Source organism: Puma concolor, chromosome C1 (genome assembly GCF_028749965.1).
Source record: "Puma concolor isolate L17-30 chromosome C1, mPumCon1.1.hap2, whole genome shotgun sequence".
NCBI classification, from domain to species: Eukaryota; Metazoa; Chordata; class Mammalia; order Carnivora; family Felidae; genus Puma; species Puma concolor.
This window is the reverse complement of record NC_141674.1, coordinates 167,485,725-167,507,906: the sequence shown is the minus strand read 5'-3', so window position 1 is coordinate 167,507,906 and position 22,182 is coordinate 167,485,725. Positions and strand designations below refer to the sequence as shown.

The 22,182-nt window shown below is 40.6% G+C and overlaps 1 protein-coding gene across 18 annotated transcripts in view; it reads right to left on the bottom strand.

Annotated features, from left to right (window-relative positions):
- The window catches only part of OSBPL6 (oxysterol binding protein like 6), a 213,549-nt gene that overhangs the window by 41,950 nt on the left and 149,417 nt on the right, over positions 1-22,182 (bottom strand). For 12 of the 18 annotated variants that reach the window (XM_086718971.1, XM_086718972.1, XM_086718973.1 and 9 more), the window contains 7 exons: positions 20,012-20,065; positions 18,602-18,715; positions 18,315-18,485; positions 15,121-15,253; positions 7,644-7,747; positions 6,976-7,068; positions 2,006-2,080 (listed from right to left, as the gene is read on the bottom strand). In XM_086718971.1, the coding sequence (XP_086575097.1) occupies positions 2,006-2,080; positions 6,976-7,068; positions 7,644-7,747; positions 15,121-15,253; positions 18,315-18,485; positions 18,602-18,715; positions 20,012-20,065 (744 nt within the window). The remainder of the gene's footprint in view (positions 1-2,005; positions 2,081-6,975; positions 7,069-7,643; positions 7,748-15,120; positions 15,254-18,314; positions 18,486-18,601; positions 18,716-20,011; positions 20,066-22,182) is intronic. The other 6 variants (XM_086718980.1, XM_086718983.1, XM_086718988.1 and 3 more) reach the window with 3 other exon arrangements.

Here is a 22,182-nt window from a genome sequence, read left to right as displayed (position 1 = left end):
TAGGACACGCTCAAAATGTATAGGATGAGTTAGTGCTGGGAAGAGGGAAGACAGGAAATTCAGAGGAACACTGACTAAGAGTCACCAGCATCAGATCACTTGAGATATAAATGAGGGGGCCAAGGGAGCAAGCTGAAAGTCCCGCTAGATGGTGTTATACTTTGCTATGGAGTCAAAGCTATAAATCCTACAAGGTTTAGAGTAACTATTTCCTCCCTTTATTTCTGAATAATTACTAAATGTAGCCAGCTTTTGTCATTTGATGCTTGGAATTATTGGAAGTTATTCTTAACTTCTGTGGTCACTGCTACCCTGAGAGGTGGGCGTTAATACTCTCTGCTTTTAAAAGCTTTTTCTTTTCTGTTTCCCATTCTATTTAAATAGGTTCTAATCCCAGTTTTCTTATACTATCTCTCTCTCTCTCTCTCTCTCTCTCTCTATATATATATATATATATATATATATATATATATATATCTGCAGTTAGAAAGATGAACACAGTAGAAACACAATCACTTCCCTGCATGCATTCTTGAAGGACATTATTTAAGGAACCACAGGTATTTTCACAAGAGGACTGACCTTTCCTTTCCATACTGAGGTACTGTTCTCTCTCTGATAGTCATCTGGATTTCTGAATTTTATAAATGAAAGATTAAGAACTACTTACCTAATTTTACATTTTTCTATTGTAATAATCTGTTATGGTGTCACATATTATGCATACATGCATAAGATACAGATTAATCATATATCAGTTTCACTGATTTGTTTAAATGTTCACAAAACTGAGTTTAAGAATCAATTCCTTGATAAACTCCAAGCCACTGGTTCATTTCATAATCAAAAGCAATTCTATCTCTCAAAAGATCCAGCTAAGCACCCAGATATAAGGCAGGAGTCAGTTATTAATCAAAAATAGAAAACCAACAATCCTTGCATGAGTATCCAGTCTCTTACAATGCAACCAAAACCTTTTCATGTTTTTCAGCAATTCTAGCCTTCAAGTATATTCCACCATCAGCAAGGGCAAGACTATTGTTAATTCAGAAAATATTACCTAATAGCCAGAAAAACCTAACATCCATGATTGCTATGAACTCAGTATTCTGTATTTTAAAAAGTTGACAGGATGTCAGGAGTAAGCAAATATTATGATATGCTTTTATCCAGCAAAGGGTTCTTGTATTTACATAGTCTATTTTCTATTCAGAATGCACCATTCACTATTCTAAACAGCTTCTACTCAATTTAAAATTTTGGTTATTTGCCTCATCTGTTTCAATACTTACTCTATCCTCCTAATACCCATCGTATTTTCTCTTAAAACCAAAACAAACCAACCTGTCTCTATATATGTACATTAAGCACTATTTAACTTTGTAGTTTTCTCCTTTCCACACTGTATTTTCTGATTTTCAGCTCAATAATCTTTCCAGAAAACAATTTTCCCTCGCTAGGTGTAATTTGGGTAGCCATTTAGAAATGACATCAAAATTCACCTTTTCTTACCCTCTCTTTTCTTTATTCTCACATCCTTTTCAAATAGTCACAATGCTACAAAAAAAAGCACAATTTATGTCTGTAGTAACATGACTTTTCTTAGAAAAACAGAAATCAGTTAGCAGGGGTTCTGATATCAGTATGACCAAAAAATAAAAAAATAAAAAATATAAATAAGTAGATAGGTAGATAACAATATCATTTTAGGAAATTCTGTATCAGTAACAGGTTACTCAGTTTTGCAACCTCGAATTTACATGGTTTCTTACACGGACAGTTGAAGAACTGGATCAGGGAGTAGTTTTCCATCGCAAACACGAATACCCATGTGCGACACCTGCCATGCAGAGACAGCCAGAGAGCATGCAAAAGCTAGGCCAGCACGGGAGTGGGTTACAGTTGATGCGGCTACACAGAAGGGGCACCACTGGGACAGGGAAGGTGACGCTTGGACAGTTTCTCATTCTTATTAAATGTCCACTTGAGATTGAAATCCACTCACTGTTGTAGCCACTGCTGCCGCTAGCCTCTGCCGGCGCCGAGTGGTGCTGAACTGGCCCTTCGCAGATGGCCCTTCCTGACAGTGAATGAGAGAAGAGGAGGGAGGAGAGGCCACGCGGGGAGGCGGGAGGAGGACACGGGGAGCGGGGAGGGGAAGACACGGTGGCGGGGGAGGAGAGGACAGGATACAGGAGGGTGAGAGATAATCGGACAAGGGAAAGGGAGAGTTTTTAAGTGGAGTTGACTTGTCCTAAATCGTAGCCCTGACAAGTGCTCAAAGGGGCATTCATAATGCTGTGAGAAAAGTTTTTTGTTTTTTTTTTTAATTTATTCATTTTTGAGAGACAGAGAGAGACAGAGTGCAAGTGGAGGAGGGGCAGAGAGAGAGAGGGAGACAGAATCTGAAGCAGGCTCCAGGCTCCAAGCTAGAGCCCGACGTGGGGCTCGAGCTCACAAACCACGAGATCATGACCTGAGCCGAAGTTGGACGCTCAACCGACTGAGCCACCCAGGCTCCCCAAAGTTCGTTGTTTTCATTGCAGAACCCCTAAACGTTTAAGTCTAGTTGCTGAATATAACCCCACCCCAAAGGGATATGGGAAATTATGAAGTGATGAACAGCTTGTGATTTTATGGTAAAATAAATGCGCATATTGTTTTACCCATGCAATGTCACGTTGTATGAAACCAACGGCATTTCCAATCAATGGAAGCAAAGATGAACCTAAGTTCAGGAAAAATGATTAAATAAATAATGTGCAAAGGCCAAAACCAACAAGTTGTAATGGGAGTCTCCCGTCAGCCAGGCAGAATTTTTTTTTGTTCCTTACTGGGAGGAAAAGTACACAAGCAAGGGTACCAGGAATCTTCAGCTTCCCATTTATTCCCCTACTAGAAAGCTCACTGGGATTCAACATTAGGAATGGTGTTGGGATTTTCAGGTTGGAGAATTTTTCAAGGAGGAAGCCAGTCCCCACAGCATAGAGAAAAAACAAACAAACAACACAACACTCAACGTCCTCAGTGTGTTGGCACAGTGCTTACAAAAATCAACTATGGAAACCTGAAAGCATGGGTTTCATTTAGTGATGTGCATCTATGCATAAACTAGTAGAAGAATACCGGAGCTTTCTTCTCTGTCTCTTTTTGGTGGCCAGGATTATGGGAGAATGATATTTCCTTCTAACCACTCAAGTCTGCATCCATCTGACAGACCCTCACTCTTCGTGATTGTGAGCAGTAATTTCAATTCCGGTGACCCGAGAGGGACTTAATACCACCTAACAGTGCAGATTAAGGAAAAGCAGTATGACTGCTTAAGCCTTTTTGGAACAACAGAAAAATATTTTAAATTTTTATCTCTCTAATCCTCTTCGAAGTTTCCACGTGACATTCCCATTGCTCTTCCACGTTCATAAATCTGCATGCATTACGTATATATTTATTGGATACACATATGCCTGTATAATGTGCTTTCCACAAAAAGTTTTCTATACAGAACCCCTTCATCTTTCATGTAGTAAGTAAAAAGAGGAAGAACTCATTTTTACCCTTCAGTATAATTTGAGCACCTGTGAGGTCTAGGACAGCTACATATGAATGACAACAGATCCTTTATCTGCTACTCTCCATGCTTCCTGCCAGTCCTCATTCTCTCCAACAACTAGGGATCTGGTATTAATTTGTGCGATTAGTCATGCAGGAAACCCAGCAGCTCTCGGGTCTGTGGCAACCCTTCACAAACCAGTCCCTTCTCGCCCTCCTCTACCTCATTGAAAACAGCCAAACTGTTACGGTGTGATGGTTATAATGAGATTTTTATTAGAACCCGAAACCTGAAGTTTGGGAGAAAGTCCTTTTTCTAAAAGGTAATCTCCACAGAGCCTTCCAGAAAAAATGCCTTCGATGAATCACATGAAGGATTTCTGAGGCTAGCTTCTCAACAGCTTCTAGTAGAAATACGGTCATACAGATCCAACATTTAACCTTCATATTCAAATCAATAGCACAACCTAACCCATGTGAAGAATAAGATCCCGAACATACAGTGTAACACGTTCTTCACTGCTACTTTCCCGAGGTCAGTTTTCTAAATGACCTGTCTTATAATCATTTCAAAACAACAACTACTGCAGAATGCTGAATACAAAGGTCAGTGCGACAGTACCAGTAACAGCAGCAGTGACAACAAGCACCATTACCACCACCAGGCCGTCGAGGTTCCTCCACAAAGGGCTGGTGCACCACAAGTTACAAACAACAGAGGGGTTGAAAAACGAGCCACTCCCTACAAAGCCTCTCACATTGACTGCCACCATGACACAGAAAGTGGTTCAAGAAGGGAGATGACAGTGGGCTCAAAATAAACACTTGCCCTCGGCTCCTGTGATCAACGAGGGAACAACCTGTGTATTAGGGTGGGAGAAGGTGGTAGGTATGTTTCATCCACTAAATAAAGATAAATGCTATGTCTTTCTGTAAGTAAAACAATGACGAGTAAAGACATTTACATTGGTCATAGGCATCCCCGGCTAATTTTATGGTTTCCTAGCCAAGTGTGTATGTTGGAGAAACTTCCAAGTAACTTCCTGTTAATAAAGAATGAGCACCCAGGGGTGCCTGGGTGGCTCAGTTGGTTGAGCATCCGACTTTGGCTCAGGTCACGGTCTCGCAGTTCGTGGGTTTGAGCCCTGCGTCAGGCTCTGTGCTAACAAACAGCTCAGAGCCTGGAGCCTGCTTCGGATTCTGTATCTCTCTCTCTCTCTCTCTCTCCCCATCCCCTGCTCATGCTCTGCCTCTCAAAAATAAATAAATGTGAAAAATAATTAAAAAAAAATAATGAGCATCCTAAGGGCTGCTAGAAGGCCTGCTGGTTTGGGTAAGCAGCATAGGTGCAGGGACAGTCCCAAATTCTGCAGCATTCACTCTATAATACCTTTTGTTTTACCAATCTAACTGAGCGCAGGGTTTCTCTGGGAGTAATAAATAGCTCACTGCCACCTCCAGGCCTAGTGATTTCCACTTGGAGTCAGAACTGAATCTTCTACTTTTGAAAGTTTAACGTTTTCTTTGAGTGTGGGGATGAAGTGGTTTCAGTTTCCCTCAAAAATAATTGAACTGGAATCACAAGGGCCATTTTGTTACTCTTTGGCAAAACAAAAACAAAGCATAAATAAACATTTAAAAGCAAACTACCCCAATATGCGGCAGAAGCACGAATGAAGAATATTTTCCTGCTTTTTGACCAATTTCTTCCGATGACTCAAAAACATCTTCATAAACTCTCCTCATACAGAAAAGCACAGCCTGTGACTAGAAGGGCTATTCAGAGTTGCATTCTGTTTCCTCCAGGAAAAACCGAGAGATAATAGGGACCACGGTGAGCCTCACGGCCACGGCAGGGCAGCCACGGGCATCCGGCTCAGACTCTCTGAGGACCAGCCAGCCTCTTCAAGGCAACGGCTGTGAACAGCAATGTGTTCAATGGCATACCTCATAAAAACGAGATCGAAACAATATCTGTCTACAAATGTATACGTTCATATGATGCGGCCTTCTTCAATTATTTTTATAATGGTTCTTTCTTTCTTGGCTATGAGAACCATTGATAACATGTTTTAAAAAGCCCCACAAAAGTAGACAATCACGTGCTCAAAGCAAATGAAACTACCAAAAGCAATTTGAGGTAAATTTTTCGTGAAGTCATCTGGCACATATGTCTTCTACAGTATTAACGTTCTGAATAGAAAACACACAAAAACATACTGAATAAAGGAACACAATAAATTGTGTTCATAGAATGTGGACAGTCTAACTAAAAAAACCATGAATCTTTAGTGCTTGTGAAAATTTATTTTCAAATATATCCTATTAGCAAGCAAAGCACCAAAGAGTTTGTTACTTACACACAACACAAAGAATATCAATATGGTCAGAATTAAAGAATTATTATTCACTCAGAAGACACTGAAGATTTCTGGAAAGCAGTTCCTTTTACCTTTTATTAGAATATTTAGAATACACCAAAAATTGATTTATGGTGTAATAAAAAGAAAAGCAAAATCCTAAGTCTGATTTTGATTGTTGGGGCAAGAGTTTTTTAGATAATATATAGCTAGGATCAGAATAGTAAACATTCTAGTTTAAAGATCTGAAAATAATATGATTATGACACAAGAGGTTTTAGGCATTTACCATATTTCATATCACTTCAATGCAATAACATAAGATGTTCTTACTTGAAAAATTTTAAACTACTCATTCAAATAAATAACTTACTTACAATAAATTTCAAGTAAATTTATCATGAGTCATTAAGACTTTCATGATACAGATTTTAAAAGTGATTATTGATCGTCAAATAATACCTCTGTTTGACAAATCATAGAGTTTTAGAGTTGAAAAGGAATTCAGAGATAATTAAGTTAACTCCATCACTTTACCCGGGAGCAAATGGAAACCTAGAAAATTTAATAGAAATGCACGAGATTATACTGCCAGGAAATCACAGTGATTACACTAGAGCCTGAGTTTGCTGACTTCCAATCTTTTGCAGACCTCATCCTTTTTTATTGATACATAAAATTTTGGATAAAGCTAATACATAAAAGGCTCTTTTAAGATCAAGTGTATATAAATGAGTGCTCATTACAACACACTGGATTTTTAGCCTAGATTTTTAAGGTAATTTTTTGTTAAATTACATTTTAATGATTCAAAGGCCATAAGTGAGAAGGAAAATGGCATTTTGTAGTCCTATTAAATCATTTTAACCTTTCTTTTAAATTATTTTTACTTATTCCAGAGTAAGATGAATAGATTTCTCGCTATTTTAGATAGTATAACTCAGTCTGTAAAGCCCTGGCTTTAAAGCATTTCAGCTGCTTTAAACTTCTTAACTTCCATGAATTGATATATAAAGACTAACATCTTAAAATCATATAAAAATATGAATGAAGGAAAAGTCTGTACCTGCAGTTGTATTTTTGTATCTTTGCTGACACTTTTTGTTCTCCATCGTCTTGTGACCCGCTTGTCTTTCTTTGAAATATCTACACAGTTAGCCTACATTACACAAATAGTTAAAAAGCAACAAAGTATTATTAAGTTCACACAGATGATACAGATATAGACAAACAGAGCATAGCATGTTAGTAAAGAATCCTTGTTAGCCACCCTAAAGCAAACCAGCCAGGAGAGAAAGTCATATCTGATGCACAGTGGGCATAAAAAGCAGAGATAAGAACTTGATCATAAAATATATCTGTCTGCTATACAAAAGGAAAACGGGATTACAGATCTTTAGCATTTTTTTCCTACATAAAAAAAATGGCAGTAATTCTGAGACTAAGTTGTATCTTCAAAGCTATCATTTCTAATGTGACACAAACATGGAAGAATAATTCACATATTTATTTCTTCTATGAGTTTGTACTTAGATATAAAATATACATTAAGATGTCAAAATAGATATCTTAACACAATGACACCATGAATTCAAAAATATTAGGATAACTCCAGAATATAGATTAATTTGTACTGTATTAGTCATTTTCTTTTAAATGTTACCTTATATATTCGTAGAACAATCCAGTAAAAATTCTGTGTTAATGACTTAAAGTCCTTTTGGTAATGTTTACCTGCATGTCAGTAAAGTTAGGTGCTGACTGGGTTCTCTGAAGTATTTCCAAATTTTGCAGGAGTTTGCTAAGTTCCACAAGGTTTGACTGGCAGTGTGCAAGGTCTAAGAAAAATCAGAAATAAAAATATGTTAGAACTGGGCAGGGAGGGGCAGGGATGGCAATAAAAGACAGTCAATCCAAATTATGGCAAGTATGATTAGGTAGAACCATGTTCATATAATGATGATACTGGCAAATGAAACAAAACAGACCCTTCTCCAGATTAGCACCTTAAAAGCATTGAGGATTAAATGAAGTCAATGCCTACTTACGAGTTAACAGCTAGCCACGACAATCTCAGTGAAATTGTGTGTGTTCACTTTCCTGTTCAGGTGGCCCTTGTTACATGGGAAGCACGTTCAAGGGAACTTCAGCAGTTGTATGTATGGTTTTATTTTTTTTTTTTTTAATTTTTTTTTTTCAACGTTTATTTATTTTTGGGACAGAGAGAGACAGAGCATGAACGGGGGAGGGGCAGAGAGAGAGGGAGACACAGAATCGGAAACAGGCTCCAGGCTCTGAGCCATCAGCCCAGAGCCCGACGCGGGGCTCGAACTCACGGACCGCGAGATCGTGACCTGGCTGAAGTCGGACGCTTAACCGACTGCGCCACCCAGGCGCCCCTGTATGTATGGTTTTAGTCTTAGGAACCTGTCTACTTACTCCTAACATAGTTTACAAGGTGGCTACCTGGAATTTAGATGGAGTCAAAGTCAAGTTCAGGAAAATAAGATGGAATACAAAGTCAGATAGACATATTTTTCTGTGGTTTAGATCACTAACAATATTGCAATGAATGATTTCTTTAAAACCTCTGAGGGATGTTATACTAAACACAACCAAAGATTCTCGAAGTGTGTTCCCTGGCCCAGCAGCATGAGAATCACCTGGGCATGAAGCTTATTGAATGTTTAATGAAGAAATGGCTTTTAATTTTATTTTTAATTTTTGGCTATATTTGAACAAGAGAGAATTTTAAAGATTTGCATAATAAAACATCACTCTTAAAAATTGAATTTTGGTACAAGAGTATTGAGTTATTAGTATTACTTACACAATTATCAATATTTAGAACATGCTGGTAGTTATGTGATTACTTTTGGACATATACTGTTTATAAAGAGACCGCAACAGGACACATCTATAAATCTGTTATATTATAAAGTGGTTAGAGTATGTAGTCAGTCAAATTTTGGTGGGAAATTTCATTTATATTTTCTTTGTTTCTCATTAAGTCTCAAGGATCTGCATTTTTACAGATATAGTACAGGCAGCAAAATATTGCTGTTAAATATGGCTCAAGATGAGCTGGGCCAAATAACACAGGGAGTTGTGTTTGGGGGATTTTTGACTCTTTTGTTGGATATAAAAACAGAGGAGCTAGGGGCACCTGGGTGGCTTAGTCGGTTAAGTGGCCGACTTGGGCTCAGGTCGTGATCTCGCGGTCTGTGAGTTCGAGCCCCGCGTTGGGCTCTGTGCTGACAGGTCAGAGCCCGGAGCCTGTTTCAGATTCTGTGTCTCCCTCTCTCTGACCCTCCCCTGTTCATTCTCTGTCTCTCTCTGTCTCAAAAATAAATAAACGTTAAAAACAAAAAACCAGAGGAGCTACTACTACAAGGGTCTTTCTAGGACTCCCAATCACTGCACACTCTATGGAGAGCAGGGTAGCAGCAGTTATAGGGCCAGGCCACACCCTCTTCTTCACAGCATCTGCCTGAGCATGGAGCCCAGATGGGCTGCTCAAGGGCAATGGTTGTTCTTCAGAGAACCGTTGGCCATCAGTGCCTTTAAACTCCTTCAGAGAGGAGGTGTGTGGAGGACAGTACTGAAGAAGACAGCACCTGCCACCACCTTCAGGGGAGGCCGTGCCCTTGTGCTCCCATCCTCTTCCCTATGAAGAAAACAAGGGTCCACTGGTTCAGGAGGGTAGGAAATACAGAGCATGAAAGGAAAAGAAAGAGGGAAGAAAGTAGTGCAAATAAGGAAGGAGGGTTAGAGGGAAGAGGAGAAGGGAGATGGGCTAGAAAGGGCCTACATTTTAATTTGCATTTTATTTATATGTTTTTTAACGTTCATTTATTTATTTTGGGAGAGAGACAGCACAAGCAAGGGAGGGGCAGAGAAAGGGAGAAAGAGAATCCCAAGCAGGCTCTGCACCATCAGTGCAGAGCCTGACACGGGGCTCAAGCCCACGAATTGTGAGATCGTGATCTGAATCGAAATCAAGAGTCAGACGCTTAACTGACTGAACCACCCAGGCACCCCTAATTTGCATTTTAAAGAACAAAACTGTATCATAAGCACCATGCTAGCAGGGACATTTTTTCACATTATCCATGCATTGAGCCTTCCATCTAGTGAATATGACATCCATGCTTCTTACTAAGTGTGATTATTATACACAAACGGTGTATGGAGGTAGCATAGGAATCTGGAAATGGGGCTTCAAACCATCAAAATAATATCCATTCTTTTTCCAGAAGAATGGAAAGAGATCTTTGTGAATGAAAGTGATTCAAGGCAAGAAACCTAAAACTAAGCTTCAGGTGACACGGACTGACTTTACATCTCCGGGTTGCAGTCTCTTCACCTGCCAAGTGGTGGCAGTAATATACCCGCCTCTTCCCTTCCTGCTTTAGAGTAGCCACTGAGGTGGTAGATGGGAAAACGCTATGAAGCCCAGAAAAGTACTGATCACACTGTGTTTAATCATGCCGCATGGCCTTAACTTAGAGCAAGCTGCACCCGTCCTCACCACTTCTATCGCTTGAAATATGGGAGAGATGAACTCCTTGGCAGGATTTCACTGCTTGCCTAAGTCTGGATGTACATAAGGATTATAAAGATTTGCCAAAGGCAACAGAGGTATCTTTAAAAAAAGAAATCTCTAAAATTTCTTTAACTAAGATTAAATCTAATTTTAGCAATGGGGAAAAGGAAAAGTATGCTGAGAAAATAACTGCTGAGATAGTTCATAATAGTGAACAGTTAAAAACTTAAATATCTAGCAATGTACTTATTTTCCCATCATGTTCTACCTTGCTCCAAAAAGAAACAAGTCGTCCAACTGTGGAATGGTTAAATAAATTACGGTATGTCCAAAGTTATCAACCTATTATTTCATTTAGATACCACTGATGGAAGACACTGGGTACCCAGTACAGTTCTAAGTATAGGGAATATAGCAATCAAGTAAGATTCATGGAATTTACATTCTGGTTAAAAAAAAAAAAAATTGCAAACAATTTGTATGTTAAACTATTAAGTATCCATCTTCAACACTGGCATATAGAATACTAATTTAACATTTCGTTTCCATGGGGGAAAAATACTTTCCAAGAGCCAAACAATTCCCTTACGTAATTGAGATCTGGACTGATGTAAGTAAGTTCAGATCTATGAATGGTTCACCACTTTGAGTATTAGCACTATAAATCAGATATATTATGGGTTCAAGATGTTACATGATGAATTTTTGAAATATAAACCTCAATACTGGGGACTCTATGAAATGATTAGGAGAGACTAAAAATAAAAGTGTTGTGGGAATTTAGAAAATAGAGTTATCATGGTTTGATATCATCAGAGCACACTTAAAAGAGAGACTGGAATCTTTTCTGGGTCTGGAGGATTGATGGAAAGGATTCAGCAAAAGAGAAAGGTGGAGAAGGGCAGAAAGGGCCCTGCAGGTGGGAAAGAACAATGCACACCAAAGCATGGAGGAGGGAACATGCAAGTGTGTTCAGGAAATAGCAAATACGTTCAGTTGGGCCAAAGGAAAGCAAAGTCGAAAAGGTAGGTAGGGACTGAAAGCTGAAAGATGGATATTATTATTATTATTATTATTATTATTATTATTTTAAGTAGGCTTCATGCCCAGTGCAGAGCCCAAGATGGGGCTTGAACTCAAGACCTTGAGATCAAGACCTGAGCTGAGATCAAGAGTCAGATGTTCAACCGTCTGAGTCACCCAGGCACTCCTGAAGGGTAGATGTTAAATGCCGGGCTAAGTAGTTTGGGCTGCAGAGCCCATGGAGAAACACCTGAAGGGATTTTTTTGCATAAAAGCTATTTAAAGATATGTCAGTCTTGAAGGGAGAAGTATATGACATGGGCAAAGAACTGGCTTCAGGGTTAGTCAAACATCTTCACCAGGGCAGCTGTGTGATCTTGAGCAAATTCCTTAACTTGCACGCACTTCACTTTCCTCTTCTGCAAAGTGGGGATTAGTAATATCTGCGTCTCATGGCTGAGTGCAATGGCTTGCTCAATGCCGGCCTGGGGCCTGGGCGGCTCAGTAGGTTAAGCGTCTGACTTCGGCTCAGGTCATGATCTCACGGTTTGTGGGTTCAAGCCCCTTGTCGGGCTCTGTCCTGACTGCTCAGAGTCTGGAGCCTGCTTCGGATTCTGTCTCCCTCTCTCTCTGCCCCTCCCACGCTTTCACTCTGTTTCTCTCTCTCTCACTCTCAAAAATAAATAATAAACATTAAAAAACATGGAAATGCCAGTCCAGAGTTGCTAACATGTTCCATAATGGCAATTTCCCAAAAGCCTATGAGAGGTGAACAGCAGAGCTGGAGACTGAGGACGACAACGCCAGCCAGAAGGCTGCTGACCGGCCAGAGACTAGGTGAACGGTGGGTCTGAGGAGGGAAGCAATTTGAGAGGAAGGGCAGATGAGGGCAGGGGGAAGGGTGGGTGTTTTCAAAGAAATAACAGAACTGAGTTTGGGCTAGATGAACAGAGTGGGAGGGTCAAAAAACCTCTCGGGTCTCAGAGGTGGTTATGACAGCAGCACTGACAAAAACAGGGGAGCCCAGCAGCTGGGGCTGTTGCCGGGAGAAGACAGAGGCTGGTTTCAGACAGGCCGAGGAGGGGCGTGACAGAGAGTACACACAGACGGAGCCAATGGCGAGGAGAGGCGGCAGGAACAAAACATAGGCTGGATGAGGAGCTGAGATTTATGCAGTTTTCAGTCTTTTTGAGAGGGTTATGGTGCATGTGCTCTGGAGTCAGACCACCCACGCTTGAACCCCAATTCCACCGTCGCTAGCTGTGTGAACTTGGTCGGAGTGAGTTGATTCCCCTGAATCTAGGTTTTCTCATCTGTAAAACGGCTCTGAGAGGATCAAATGAGTTGATGCATACAAAACAGCTAGGACAGTGCCTGTCACACAGGAAGAGCCTGATACCTGTTAGCTGCTGCTATTATCACTGCCACCGACCCCCCTCATCATCACCATCACCGCCACCACTCCCATCACCATCACCACTATCTCATCAAAATAGAGATTCCAGCTGACACTATGCGCATGCCTGTCACCTCCGAAGTGCAGAGCGTAGTCGTTAGAATCCAGTTGGCCTGCCCTAGGCCTCCAGCTCTCCCCAAGTATTTGCTGTGTAACACGGGCTAGGTATTTGACCTCTCGAAGCATCGGTTTCCCTATCTATAAACACATGGTTCCTAACTCCTGCCTGGTACTACTGTGAAGATTCACATGAACCACGTATGTAAAGCGCCCAGTTCAGTGTCTGGCCCATTAACGAGCTCCCAGTCAACCAGAGTTACTATTACAGATGCCGAAGGCAGAAGACTGAACCTTGATCGATCCCCACAACTGACGCTGACCAGACAAGAATCCAGGGAAACGGAGGAGGAGCAGTTGGAGAAAAAGGAAAACTTCATGGGGTCTCAGGGAGAAGTTCTCACAGAGGAGGTCCTACAGGGCAGGTCAGAGATGAGGTCTGAGAACAGAGTGGAGATCAGATGACCTCTTGCTACTAAGAATGCCTTTTTCATTGAGCGAAAGGGGCAAACATCAAATTACGGAGAGAAGCTGGAGTCTATGGACAGAGAGTAGAAGTGAATGGAAGATAAGGCTGTCTCCCAGAGAAGGGGTAGTTATTGCACTAAATCCTGAAGGAAACAGAGAGGCAGGATAGAAGACACAGGTAGAGTAGTCAGGGTGGGAAGAAGCAGGAGCACCCCAAGATAGGAGAGGAGGCACAGGGAAGGGCCATGAGTATTCTAGAGCACACAGAGAGACAAACGCATCCCTCTTGCCCCACCAGCCAGGGGCTTTCCTGGCATCAAAGCCAATGTCTCTTCACTTTGGTCAGATGAATGGATTTTGCCCCAGTGGATGGTGTCAATCTTGTCGGCAAAGGAGGCAGCCAGGTTAAATACCATGCGTGTTTACAAAACTGTGAAGTTAGCAGACAGGTGGAAACATCTAGAACCACTGCTGAGGCGAGACTACAGTGTTTTAAGACAGTGAGGTTTGGCTTCTTTCCCCAACCTGGAGACCACATACTCAGATGAATATCTGTGTGTTTTGTGAATACATTTAAGTACAAGCCTTTGAATGGAATGTCAGTTGGACATGCTTTATGAATATAACATCCTGTGTAAAATCATATTTTCACATAAAGATTGAGTATGGGATGTGTCCAGGGCTAATCAAAATGCTGTAGACTTTGAGTTCACACATACAGAGAACAAAAAAATATATATATACTTTTGGGGGTTGGGATCAACATGAATTGCCAAACTTCAGTTTTTCTAAATGAGGACATAAGAAAATAATCCAACATCTACTTTCACCATAATTCCATAAGAGAAAATAATTTAATATAAATAAGTTAGGCCCAATATCATCACAAAATAATTTTTAAAAATTAAATCAATTTAGCTTTATAAAATCCTTGCCATGTTATCCTTGTTTTCTCAGCTTAGGTCAAATGAAAACTATCTCATAGAATGGAAATGGTCTGTGGCAGTTTGGGCCAAAATGCTCAGTCAGGCTTATTACGAGGGAATAGAAAAGTTTCTGGAGATTAAGAGGCTCCACAATGGCAGAGTGAGGGAATTGTGTGTATGTTCAGAATGGTTAATAACTGTCCCATGGTGGAACACCAAAACAGGTTAAGTGTGGCTAGGAAATGCCATATAATTTTGCTACTTATTGCGGGTTGTCAGGAGACATACACCTGCTCTAGGACAAGTTGAAGCAGCAAAGGAAGCTGTACAAGTGACCTGGCAGCAGTGGAGAGCAAGGGTGGAGGTATCCCGGGGGCTGTACTGGGCTGTGAGATTGCCCCCAGGGTGTGGGGTGGGGCAGGTAGGAGGCTAATGAAGAAAGACGGGGACTGGTGGTGAGGAAGGAGGTGGCAAGGCCAAAGCGGAAAGGGGTGAAAGGCAGGGGAACGGGGAGACAAGATTCAGTAGTTGTGAGGGTGCAGGAGAATGAACAGGTGGTAGGAAGATGGAGTCACGGGAAGGGGAAGGATCTGGTGCAGAAAAATAAGAACTAGAAAGGTGGAGGCAAACAAGGAGGCTGGAGGGGGAAGGGAGCAGCATCCACAGTTCAAGTTCACCTCTTTCGTTTCTGTTCTCATGGCTTATCCTGAGAGCCTGCCCTGGGCAAGAACTAACCTTCTGCACACCTGTCCATTTCTTCCGAGTCCTGTAACCAGGCTGCCACCTTGCTCTGGCCGGTCGTGCAGGTAACGGGGAGGCTGTTGCTGCACGGTAAAGGGGACTGCCATGGAAAGCTGTTTGCTTGCACCTACAATGAACAAGAGGAAATGGATGGTTAAGCAGAAACAGTATATTTAAGTGATTTAAACAATTTTTTTGAGATATCCTCAAAGTGACATCAAAAAAGAGAAGAAAGACCACCCTGGAAATAGGGAGGAAGCCTCGGGGCTAAATGTGTACATGCTCAGTGAAGCCGAAATTCGTAAGTGATAACACTCATTAAGCCGCTATCTCCACCATATGAGGAGTGGAAAACACTGATGTATGTTATATCTCATATCTTAAGGGTCTGCCAGCTCAAATTCCCAAAAAATTTAATTTGCTCAGCAAGTTGTATTGGGCATGGGGTCCTTATTACAGGACTTCTAATTCATGAGTGAAGGCCTTTCCTTTCCAGAAGCTCTTACTTCCTTATGATCAGCTCAAGGCCTCATCAGCCACATGTGATTCCTAAATGCATTATCCACCATCCAGCAGCTGCGCACTGCTTTGAATGCATATTAAAAACTGTAATATACAAAAAGTCAGCATTGGCAAACTATCATTATCTACAGCTGATAGACTTTCCCGTAAAGGGATTTTATGTGAAATGAAGTTGCAGGAAGTATAGTAAGGAGATAACGCAATGAGTTCAGTGAACACTTAGTTGAAAAAGCAGGAACTTACTTTTGAAAAAGCTGAAACAATGTCAAAACTCCATATCTGACTTTCATATTCAATTACAATTGATTGTGTCTGTCCTAAATCATCATGAAGTGAAAGATGCACGTATTTAGCAAACCCAGACTTATTCATTACCCACACGGGGCCACATACCAATTAACATTCAGGACTCTCATAATTTGATACTTAGAATGCAAGCCAAGTGACAAAAAACTCTCTTCACTCTTTATTGCGTTCTGCTAAGTGTCACGGAGATCTTTCACCAAGTTCAATCTTAGAGGTGTGTCATTCGTAACTACAGCAATAGATCTTCTATGAAAACCAGAGCTAAAGAGCTTCTTATACCAAGGCAAACAGTGGAGAAGAACTGGCTTCAGTTCTCCATTCTCGGGTATCACCCAAGTTATTTAATAACTAACACAGGGATGAAAATACTACATCTTTTATCAATAGTCTATGCCAAAGATGTAGGCAGAAGCATCTTAAAGGATTAAATGTTCATATTTTTAAAATATCCATCTGGGGGTGCCTGGGTGGCTCAGTCGGTTGAGCGACCGACTTCGGCTCAGGTCATGATCTCACGGTTTGTGAGTTCGAGCCCCGCGTCGGGCTCTGTGCTGACAGCTCAGAGCCTGGAGCCTGCTTCGGATTCTGTGTCTCCCTCTCTCTCTCTCTGCCCCTCCCCTACTCATGCCCTGTCTCTCTCTGTCTCAGAAATAAATAAACGTTAAAAAAATTTTTTTTAATATCCATCTGGGATATAATTCTTGTTTAGTTTGGACTAACCCTGGGATTCATTCTATTCTGTGGTGAGAACTCAGGGGGCCTGGAAAACCTGAGGACTGTCTTAGTCATTGTGTGTTGGGTCACCCAGTAAGTGCTCTACTTCCTACCCTCTGACCTCCTTCTTTTTCACTTCAGAACTGGATAGTATGAGGGTTAACCCAATACCTTGGTCCTAGGAGGAAGATGTTGGTTAAACAATTCTTGGCAAGGCTACCACCAGAATGAAACAAGGTTTACGAGCCTTGTGAAACATAATTAATGGGATTTAACAAAAATCACTTAAGTGACTCCCATTGAAATAGTAAATAATGAGGGTGCCTAGGTGGCTTAGTTGGTCTGTTGAGCATCTGACTTCGGCTCAGGTCATGATCTCATGGTTTGTGAGTCTGAGCCCCACACTGGGCTCTCTGCTGTGAGCACAGAGCCCACTTCAGATCCTCTGTCCCCGCCTCTTTCTGCCCCTCCCCCTCTCATACTCATGGGCACGCATGTGAGCGCTGCCTTTCTCTCTCAAAAATAAATAAAAAACATTTAAAAAAAATAGTAAATAGTGAATACAGCAGTATTTCATGTAATCTGATTTGAGTAATCTCGCAGATTCCATGGGGTTTTTCAACGTTTTGCTAAGGACACTTGGATATATATTACATACATCCCTAAATAAGAAAGCAGAGAAAAGCAGAATCTTCACTGAAAGGTTCTTAAACCCAAATCTTTATGGCAGCCAGTTATTCATTCACAGATGTCTGTGTTCTCAATATCAGGTTCCAAGTGGGAAGCTGGAACACCCCTGGGCACTGCAATGTGGCTATGGTTCAGAAAACTTAATTACTGAATCAAAGGCAGAAACAACCGTCTCCCTGTCTCTTGTCCTCACTTCAGTTTTTAACAGGCAACACCTCTAGCTTTTCAGCCACATGAAAAATATGAACTCTTAATACAGGCCAAAGAACAACTTCAGCCTGCCTTAATCTGGTACTTAGTACAGTGGAAAGGGCACTGACTTTGGAAACACAGAGATGAGGATTTGGATTCTGGCTCAGCTGTTTAATGGTTATGTCATTTCTTTGAAAAAATTTTTTACTGTCTCTGAGTTTAGTCTATATTAAAAACTAGAGATGAGTGTCAAATGCTTAACACAATGGTTAATCACTCAAATAGTCTACTACATATATTATAGTCACATTCTTTAGCCAACTTACCTTAACTTCATGGGCAAATTCAATGGTATCTCTCTGAGTCATGTATGCAATATATTACACGTGTAATATATTCAAGGTAGAGAAGCAAATTTAATTTTCAAAACGTTGTGGTCTTCTTATTACCACCCAGGAAAATATCAATTTCTAGGGGCTGATTAGCCAAATGTTCACTCTACTTCCTAATATCCCTACAAAGCCATATAAAATTAGGATATGGTCCATTCATAGAAAGGAAAAGTAACTATTAATTCTCTTGGTGATCCACATTCTACCTAACCTATACTTGTGATTAACTCTGATGCCAAATGTCACTGTTGTCTTGAGGGTTAGTTTACAAAATAAATCTTCTCTTCCTGGTTTGTCAAATGACACTCAGTTATGTGCCTACATAATTTTCCAAGCAATTTCTGGGCTGATTTTTATATAACAGAGTCGTACCTTTCCATCCACAACAGAAACATTAGCAGCTGGTGAGGATTCAGCTGTGGAGGTTGAAGGAAATATGTGAAAACTAGCATCTCTTGGTGATCTGACAATTTCATTCTGCCGATACAATCGATGATGGCGCAATTTGGAGACCCATGCATCAAACCAGTCCTGGGATTTCACCTAAAACAATGAACAAGAGGAGATGGTAATGGTGAAACCAATCTCCTGTTTACCACTGGCACAGGCAAGTGAATTCCCCTGATAAAGGCAGAAAAACTATTGAGAAGTGACTTTACCTTCAAATGGTAGATATGCTCTTCTGTGTCAAGGTCTATTCTCCGAGCTTTCTTTTTAATTGACATGACCGAGAGTCCAACATCAATGCTTCCATGGACCTTCCCCTTTTGAATCTGAAGTCAGAAGACTAGTAAATAGGCTAGAAGGATATATGATTTGATGTGTTTCTGTACTGAAATGAGCTTAATGTAATCTTTAATTTATCTTTGGGAAAGGGAATACCACACCTTCTTTACACAAAGAAAAATGGTTAAGGTTCTGAGGTTAAGGTCCTTAATCTGAGGACAGGTGAAGTTTCTGTGACCTCTTCACACCAATTTCAATAAACAAGACTATTCATTTATTTTTCTTTCTTTTTTTTTTTTTTTTTTTTTTTTTTTTTTTTTTTAGTTTATTTGTTTTTAGTAATCTCTACACCCAGCGAGGGTTTGAACTCATGACCTGAGATCAAGAGTTGCATGCCCTTCAAATTGAGCCAGCCAGGCACCTAAGACTATTCATTTCTTAGTCCTGTCTCTAGCACAATGTATAATGCTAATCTTCATAATTCTAGATTGCAAAGCTTATATCCCAAAAAAGATAGGCTTAGTGGTTCCTAAAATAACCATGGTCAATCTTTGACCCACAACTCAGAACATCCCCAAGTAATCAACTAGAAGACAGCTGCTGAGGCAGAACCAGGCAGCTGAGACTGAGAGCACAGAGCAGCCAGGGCTCCCTCTTGGCTGCCTTTGTCTGATCAAGGACACACAGATGATTCAGTGAAAGAGACGGGGACAAAACTGAAATCTGAGCCTTCTGTTATTTCCCCTACACCACAATGATAAGAAGGATGGCATTTTCCCGTTTTACATGCAAACAACTACTTCTTATATTAAAGAAAAATAATTTGTAATAATTTTACTGAGTTGGGATTCCCAAGATAAAAGGATGCATGAAACACAAATGAAGTTCATAAGATAGGTTTTAAAAGGATATAGACAAGAACAAAGGTTGCTTTAAATCTCAAAAAAAGCACATAAAGCATAGTTCATTGAGAGATGCATAAGAAAAAAAAAGTCTATTTGGGTTTTCTCTCCAAGACAGAAGGGGTGATTTTTATTAGTGTATCACTTTTAGGTGTAACCTTCTGTTTTGAAAAACACACATCACAATTGTTAAATTAAATCTTCATGCTCCCATCTGAGATTTTTATGCTAGCTTGAGCATAAGCATGAAACACATCTTCCATGGGACATGGAAGTTTGGTAACTTATTAATATATGTGCTGCCTAAGTGAGCAGGGTAACTTATTAAATCTTACAGGCACAGAAGAGCACAAAGCTGGTAGCTATGTCACAAGGCTTACACAACTGTGGTGTTTACTCACTTTAAAACAATCTTTGAAACATGTCCTGTGTGCTACTTACATCGAGTGGTGCCTTGGAATACTTTAACATGCCATTATCCAGGACAAAAAACCGCTGCAAAAACCAAACAACGCCCAGTTACCGTCTACATTTTGAATTCTATAAAACATTCACAAGCATGGGTCTAACGTTGCTTGGCACTAAGTAATCAGTATGTTTGATCATTTTAACTTATATGAATTCAGTGTACCTGGCCATAGTCAGTCACATTAAATGGTAAGGAAATCTGAGCTTGAATTCCATACTATTAGCTTACTAGGGTTCTTTTACACACAATCTGATGGAGAGCGAATCTCTCGCCATGCTTTCCTTGAAGGGAGTGGGCCTGGGGGATGGAGTCTCAGGACCCACAGCCAAGACTTTTGAATGAACCACATCAGGGTGTCTTTGAAAGTGAGAAATGAGAATAACTCAGTTTAGATCACAGTGATTCTGTAAGGAGCTTCTCTACAGCGAATTGTTCACTCTGGATGTAAACTCCTGCATTTCCCTGGATACCATGGAAAATTCCTGAAAATGCTCAAGTCTGTTACAGAAGCCAGTGAACTAGATCTAGGAGTAATAAATTATCTGGAACATTTACGAAGGAGCTTTAGCAATATATTTGTTATCTCCACTTAGCAAAATGCTTGCATTTCACTAAAAGAGATTAAAAATACTTCTAAATTACATTCAGGGTTAAAAGAGAGAGAGAGAGAGAGAGAGAGAGAGAGGGATTTTTGGCAATTTTTGTCTCCTTCAAGAAGCTCCTGGTCCACTCCAAACGAATCTAGCCATTATTGCTCCACAAACACTCAGGAAGACTCTGCTGGTTTCCTTTCCATGGGCAATTCACAAGGGAACAAACAATTCTCAGGACCCACTCAAACAACGGGTCCAGTGCCCTCCTATGGTCTCTAAAAGTGCAAGGAGTCTTTCTATGGCTGGAAAATTACTCTGCTGGGAAGGTTTTATGTGATTTGGGACCACTTAGCTGCTGAGGTAGCAGGTGGTCAAGCCCAGGGATACTCTGCACAGAACTCACAGAAAGCCATGAAAACCCTTTTGACACAGGTACTGGGGGGGCAATAAGAAAGCACCAGAAGAAAGTATCCCCACAGCTGAAAAACACTTGATTACTCAATCACCCAAGACACGGGCAATCACATATGCTGATGCTTGACTAAATATCTGATGGCGCTAAAGACCAGGAGAAAAGGCAATCCAAGTTGAGAACCTCCTACTACTGATATAGAAAAATGCTCAAAGGTATGGCCTAGAAAGAATGGCTGTTGAACCACTGAGATGTGGACCTGAGAATGCTAAATTAAAGTTAGTGATTCATGTAACATTGGTTTCTCTGACTTCTTTTCTCTACTTTTCCATTTCTACCTATCAAAGAATGTTAGCAGGTATAACCTACTGTGTGATCATGGGGGAAGAGATTAGCAAGGCCAGTGATTCGAGGAATTGCAAAGTGGTGAAGCCAGAATGAAAAGCAAAAGGTGATTCTAGGAAGCAGTACGGCCAGCTGGCCAAAATCCAAGGAAGAACAAGGGTGGACAGAAATTTTGGTATTGGGATAATATTATGGGTTCAGGGGAGACTGAGAAGGCTTCTGAAAGGAACATTAGAAGCCTCTTTGAGCTATTTTTATTTCACGCACAGAGACTGGGAAGTAGGGCATTTGCCGTCGGTTAATTTTTAAGTCTTCCCCTTAAATCGCAAAAAATGTGTTTGCAAAAGATGCTATAATCCATAACATCCCTGTTTTGGGCCACTGGAGAGTCACCAGCCAGTCATTTGGGCCAATAGATCCATCTGCTCTGAGATGAAATCCATCAGCAGGTGCGGCAAGTACATGAACTTGTTCTTCCAGTGATTTCAGAGAAGGTACTGGTGGTCTGTTGAAGGCCTTATATTGAAAATGGAGGATAATTTTCTCCTTCTTAGCCTCACAGAATTCTTGTTACTTAGATAACTGCATTGGTGTAGTACTAAATATTTTCTCCATAATTAAAACTGGAAGATGGAGAAAGGATGTAGAGGTAGGGGAGAGAGGAATAAATCACATACTTTTAAGAGCAGTAAACAGACTTCTGTGATTTTCCATCTTTAGTTTGCACTGGTAACAGTAATTACAGGATTTTATTCCAAGGACTTAAATGGAAATTTGTGTATAAGGATGTTCA